Source organism: Phoca vitulina, unplaced genomic scaffold (assembly GCF_004348235.1).
Source record: "Phoca vitulina isolate PV1807 unplaced genomic scaffold, GSC_HSeal_1.0 scaffold2, whole genome shotgun sequence".
Taxonomy (NCBI): domain Eukaryota; kingdom Metazoa; phylum Chordata; class Mammalia; order Carnivora; family Phocidae; genus Phoca; species Phoca vitulina.
In genome coordinates this window covers 10,707,991-10,714,280 of record NW_022589705.1, presented here as the reverse complement: position 1 = coordinate 10,714,280, position 6,290 = coordinate 10,707,991, and the positions used below count along the sequence as shown (strand labels likewise).

The following is a 6,290-nucleotide window of genomic DNA, read 5'->3' as shown; positions in this document are numbered from 1 at the left end:
TTCTCAGGTGGGCGTGTTTCTGAGTGTGTGTGTGAGGGGTGGGGGGGTGGGGAGCCGGGGATTGCGGAGGATTGCGAGTGGGTGCCAATGCGTGTGTCTGGGGGTCTGTGAGGTTACGTGCTGCAGAGAAAGGCACCAACTCAGGACTTCCATTTCTGACCTCCGACTTTGGCATCTCTCCCAGCTGGCTCACGCCATCCGCCTGCTCCTGGAGTACACAGACTCACACTATGAGGAAAAGAAGTACGCGATGGGGGACGGTAAGGGCATCTGGTCACTTTCCGACTTTTGCCCTATTCCTGCTGATCTGGTACCGAGCTACCCTTGCCCTGGCCGCGTGCTGCTCCCTCTGCCGCCCTCCACCAGCTGGAGTAGGGCCTGCCCTTCCCTAACTCCTTCCAGGTGCAGCTGGCCTTACCAGGCAGGACATGAGGGGGGTTGCTGGACCCCCTGTTTCAGTAATTGGGATGGGTTCCCCTTAGGGCTTGGGTAAACGTTTTGTAAGCTTACTCATGCAGGTTCCAGAGTCTTACAAGCGTTCTTTGCCCCCAAACCTGGAATGTGAGACTTAGTGTTCCAGATTCCAGATCCACCTTTTGGGGAGCTTTGCCACTGATCCATGGTGGGTTCCCCACCCTGCCCCCGCCCCAGGCCCAATGAGAGTGGGCTCTGGGGAGGTGTGTTTCACTCCATCTTCTCCACCACAGCTCCCAACTATGACAGAAACCAGTGGCTGAATGAAAAATTCAAGCTGGACCTGGACTTCCCCAATGTAGGTGCAAGGGATGGGGGTGATGTGGGGGCAAGTGAGAGGGGTGAGTACTCCACCTGCTTTCCCAGCTCAGAGGTTACAGGATTTGCTGCCTTCTGCTCAGCCTCTCAGCTTCCTGGTTCTTGTGCCCTTCTTCAAGGGCGAGGGTGCCGGGGGAGGCCTGTGGCCTACCCACCTGCCCCTGTTGCCCTTACAGCTGCCCTACTTAATTGATGGGGCTCACAAGATCACCCAGAGCAACGCCATCCTTCGCTACATTGCTCGCAAACACAACCTATGTGAGTGGGGCTGGGGGCGGGATGCAGGGGAACAGTGGCATGCCCCCTGCGCTTGCCTGGGGTGGGATGCTGAGGGTGAGTCTCTGCTGTGTGGGCTGTAGGTGGGGAGACAGAAGAGGAGAAGTGTCGCATGGACATTTTGGAGAATGAGGTTATGGACACCCGCCTATACTTTGCCAGGATGTGCTACAACCCTGACTTTGTGAGTCACCTCCCTGGGGGCTGGGATGGACAGGGTTTGACGGCGGACTGGACTCTTGTGTGCCATCTACACGGGGTCTTGTTTGTCATTTGAACCCCAAGGAGCAACTGATTCTCCAAGCCACTCCCTATACTTTCACCAGCGTGGCCGTTATAATTCAATGCATCAGATGAACACTCTGACTCAGTTCCTTCTAACCTTAGGGTAGAGTCCAGTCCCCAGGGTGGAAATTCAGTTCCCGGACAGTATGCTTACCTTGTTTGCTCAGCACAGTCGTCCCGACACCCCGAGGCCTGAGCACTCTTTCCAGCAGGCAGCACAGGGACAGACACGGGGCTTTGTACCTCCTTCTCCTTCCGCTCTGTCTCTCAAATTCTACATCTTTCCAGGAAAGCTCAAGTGATGCTGCTATCTGTCCGCCACCAGGTAGAACTTAGGACTTCTTTCCCCAGGCTGTTTCCATTGTGTGCTTCTTTGCTTCTGCCTGCCATCTGCGTCCAGAGCTCTGCCGGGTTCTCACAGCCCTCCTGGGTCTGAGCTCTGGGAGGGGGCTTGGAGATGAGTGGTGACAGATTCAGGGACAGCGAGGTGGTGTTCTCTGCCTTCCCACAGCCTCTCACAGATGGGAGGCGGGACCCAGTAGAAGTCTGCTGAACACAGCTTGGATAAATCATTGCCTGGGCAATGACCCCCCCCCTCCAGTGGGGGGACGTGGCTGCTCGCCCCTTGGCAGCTGGGGGTCATGCACTGCCCGGAGGAGACCTGCCTCTCTGCCCAGGGAGTCTGAGCCTGAGGCTGGTGATGGCTGTTCTGTGCCTCAGGAGAAACTGAAGCCTGGGTACCTGGAGGGACTCCCTGACAAGATGAAGCTCTACTCACAGTTTCTGGGGAAGAGGCCTTGGTTTGCAGGGGAGAAGGTAAGGGGAAGGCTTTGGGGGGTGGGAAGCTGTCATTTTCCCCAGGTTCAGAGTTACCTGCTCACTCCTCCTTTGCCTTTCTTTAGCTCACCTACGTGGATTTCCTGGCTTATGACATTCTTGATATACTTCGTATATTCGAGCCCAAGTGCCTGGATGCATTCCCAAACCTGAAGGAGTTCATGGCCCGCTTTGAGGTGATTTCCTTGTCCTCCTTACTATTTATATCTCTTTTGTCCTCCCTCCTTTTGCTGGATGCTTTCCTAGTCCTGTATGTAGAATAAAGAATAAGTAGCATTTATTGAGGTTTTGCTATATCACGATATGTGCTCAGGATCTTACATATTTGTGTCAAATCAAATCTTGACAACATTCCTACATGGTAGAAGAATTATCAGCTTATTTTTACTGGTAAGGAAACTGAGTCTGAAGGGATAAGTCATTCGCTGAAGTTCACAGAGCCAGTACTGTCTGTGCTGGGATCTGACTTAGCCTCTGGCTTCTGTAGGCAGCAGGCCATGGTTCTCTCTTTCATGGGCCAGAAGGAAGCTCAGTTGCTTTACTTGTCTGGGTCAAGCAGCTCAGGACCCCGTGGATGCGGCCGCAGTTCAGGAGCGTGCGTGGCGCTGGCGTTAGGAGAGCCGAGCCATGGTAGCGATGAGACTACGTAAGAAGGGCAGAGACGGCATTTCCTGGGGGTGCTCAGGCAGCTTTGCAGCAATCCGATCCCCGCCTGGGCCCGCCCTGAGATCCCCAGGAATGTCCTGGGTCCTGGGCTGTGAGTGCATGGGTGAGGGCGCCTGTGGAAGGAGTCTGTCCTGAGTGTCCTGTGGTGGGCACCTTCTTTACCTCCCTGTCTCCCTGCCCTTCTTCTTTCCCATTACCCGAGATTCTGTGTCAGAGTTGGGGCAGTCCATTTATTTTCAGTCCTATTGGCTGCTGGGATCTTCTCCCGGGTGTGAGGCACTGTGTCAGGCACAGTGGGGATGCCAGGGTGACCCGGCCCTGGAGCCACCGTCCTGGGGCTCAGAGCGCTTGGAGAACTAGAGGACCACCCAGCCGTGTGGTGTGTGTGGGGCCAGGTGGGTGCGGGAGGAGCACAGCCTGGACCTCCCCTGATGTCACTGGTCACCCTCAGTCCCTCGCTGGAGGCCAGCGGACTGTGCTTTGTGAGCGATGTGGGGCTTTGAGGCATTTGTCCAACAGGATTTTCAAGCTGCAGTCTATTTCTCTTTCCCATTCTGCATCAAGAGATGTGCTTTTTGAGCTGGTTCTCATCAGCCCTGGTTGTGGGTCTGGGTGACTGGCCTTGGGGTTTATGCCAGAGCTCCGGGGACTGGCTGGCAGGAGGGACAGAGGATGGCTGTGGGCTGCAGTGCGTGGCCCGCTGGGTGTAGGCAGTCCCAGGAACTTGGAGCCCTTTAGAACTCACTGGGCCCTCTGGGTCTTGGGAAAATGGTACTCAGACACCCCTGAGTGGCCTATGCCCTCTTGGCTGCAGCAGGCCTGGGGAGGAGGGAGTGGGTGCCCATGACACTGGGGACAGGTACCAGACCAAGCAGTTGGACTTTATCCCATGACATTGGGTTCATGTACTGGGCCAAGCAGTTGGACCTTTAGTAATTAGAGTCTGGCCTGGCCTGGCCTTCGTGCTCCCAGCCTCTCTCACTTCATGCAGCTTTTGCTGAGTCACTGGGTGAGGTCTGGCCTGTCCTGCAAGCTGCATGGCCACAATCTGAGCCTCCCTGTTCTGCTGGGGTTCCCTATGTGGCAAACTCTGAGAAGCCAGGATGCTCCCTCTGCCAAAGGGGGATGTTTGTAAGACAGGGAGGGACAGGGCCTCCTGGAGGGGGGGGAGGAGGGAGGCCAGCCGGAAGAGCACAGCCCTGGCAAGAGAATGAGCTGCCCTCCAGCCCTTCCTACCTGCCAGCCCTGGGAGCCCGAGGTGGCCGCTGAAGCCCTTTGGGCCTCTGGTTCCCTTCTGCTGGGTGGTGAGAGGAAGACCCGTCTTGTAGGGTGGTTGGTGGGGTTTCTACGCCTGTATCATCGTCTCTGGGGGATCTAAAGCACCTGTACGGGTAGTCTCCACATCTTAGTCAGATGTCCCATTAGTTGCAGGAAGCTGGAGGAGGTGACTTTCCAGAGCAGGGACCGCAGGGAGACTGTGCTGTGTCTCAACACTGGCCTCACAAGGCAGCGACCCGAACTTGGTGCACCTCAGTGGGGCTGCATGAATCCCACTGAGGCAGCAAACCCTGATGTTGGACTTTCTCTTTCCAACCTCAGGGCCTGAAGAAGATCTCTGCGTACACGAAGTCCAGCCGCTTCCTCCCAGCGCCTCTGTTTCTAAAGATTGCCGTGTGGGGCAGCAAGTAGGGCCTCCGCGGGCGGAGTGCCGTGGGGAACCAGAGCTGTGCTTGCTCTGTCCCCCCAACAGCTGTCTTGCTTCTTTGTCCTTTGTTACATTCCTTTGTCCCCACGAAATACCTATGGGCGCCCTTTTCTCCCTCCCAACCCTGTCTTCATCCAGGCCCTTTGTCGTCAGCTCTCTACTTCAGCAAATTTCCTCCCCCACCAGTGTTATCCGTCCTGCACTAAAGCCAACCAGACCATTCCTCCCTGGGTGGTTGCTCCACCTGCGGGAGCTGGACTGGACTCCTGGCCTGGGGAGCCCTGCCGTGAGCTCCCCCAGGCTGCCCCGAAGCCCCGGAAGACCTGGAGTGCAGGCCCGGCTCCCCCAGGGTGGTCCCTGCCCAGCCCTGCCTGATCCTCAGTGAAGCCTTACTCACCCTGACCTGGCTTGTGTTCTTCCCTTCTGGCCTTTGGATTCAGGACTGAGCGTATCTGGGGACATGGAAGTTCCCTTTTCTGGTGTCCGTTGTACCAGCCCGGTGGATCGGGTTGTGTGTGTGGTGCCAAGAAAGGGGACGTGTAGGATTATAAGGATTCTTGCTTATTTCTATCTACTTCATAGACTTCTGTGCCTCAGCATGGGGTCTCTACGGAAAGAGGGGGGCCCTTCTGTGCCTAGGTCCCTCCTTAATGCAGCATTCCTGGAGTGCCTCCTGGAAGCTCACAGTAAGTACTGTGTCATGGTCCGGGGGCTCTCAGGGCTTGGGCAGTCCACTGATAGTGGTCACTCTTCCCTGGGTGCTCTCCCTGCTTTGGAAACCCTTCCTCTGTGCCCTTACAACTGTGCAAGGTGAAAGGAAATGTAATCACTTATGTTGAGGGGTTTTCAGAAGCAGCCAGGAGGCTATTAAGGAGATGGACCTTATGCACATCCTCATTAATGAAACCATGAACTTTGAACTGGGCCACATTGCAAATATTCCAAGGACTCTGCCCAAATACCTGCATCTTTCTTTGGAAATTCGTATAGGTAACATTTCAAGGGAGACACCCTGTTGGTTTTGACTGGGTATTCATACAAACTTTTTAAAGAGATGAGTGGTAGAGCTAATCCTTATCTGTAAGTTTTGAATTTATATTGTTTCTTCCCATGTATAAAACCATTTTTTCCCTACAAATAGTTTTGGTTTTGTTTTTTTTTTTTTGCGTTGCGGGGAGCGTAAAGGAAAGCAGAATGTTTTATCATGATTTTTGCTTTAGCAACTTTGGGACAAATTAAAAGTCCTAAACTCTGGTGCCCGGGGGGGGGGGGGGGGGGGGGGGGGGAGAAAAAAAAGGAGACCTTGCTCAGTAATGGCCTTAGCAAACCAATTATATTCAGCCGAGATTAGTTTTCTGCCACCAACACCAATTACAATTCTTTGTAAACAACAAATACAAATGTCTTCTTCTTTTTTTTTTTTTAAAGATTTTATTTAGAGAGAGAGAGAGAGCACAAGCAGGGGGAGCGGCAGGCAGAGGCAGAAGGAGAAGTAGACTCTCCGCTGAGCAGGGAGCCAGATGTGGGGCTCCATCCTAGGATCCTGGGATCATGACCTGAGCCGAAGGCAGCCGCTTAACCGACAATGTCTTCTTTTTGAAAGATTGATTTATTTATTTAAAAAAGAGAGAGAGAGGGACGCCTGGGTGGCTCAGTCGTTAAGCATCTGCCTTCGGCTCAGGTCATGATCCCAGGGTCCTGGGATCGAGCCCCACATCGGGCTCCCTGC

The 6,290-nt window shown here is 54.5% G+C and overlaps 1 protein-coding gene across 1 annotated transcript in view; it reads left to right on the top strand.

Annotated features, from left to right (window-relative positions):
- The window catches only part of LOC116641657 (glutathione S-transferase Mu 1-like), a 6,443-nt gene extending 629 nt beyond the window's left edge, over positions 1 to 5,814 (top strand). The window contains exons 2-8 of the mRNA XM_032419498.1: positions 127 to 260; positions 708 to 772; positions 969 to 1,050; positions 1,152 to 1,252; positions 2,074 to 2,169; positions 2,256 to 2,366; positions 4,456 to 5,814. Of these exons, the coding sequence (XP_032275389.1) occupies positions 127 to 260; positions 708 to 772; positions 969 to 1,050; positions 1,152 to 1,252; positions 2,074 to 2,169; positions 2,256 to 2,366; positions 4,456 to 4,545 (679 nt within the window). The 3' untranslated portion in view covers positions 4,546 to 5,814. The remainder of the gene's footprint in view (positions 1 to 126; positions 261 to 707; positions 773 to 968; positions 1,051 to 1,151; positions 1,253 to 2,073; positions 2,170 to 2,255; positions 2,367 to 4,455) is intronic.
- The last annotated feature ends 476 nt before the right edge of the window (positions 5,815 to 6,290 follow it).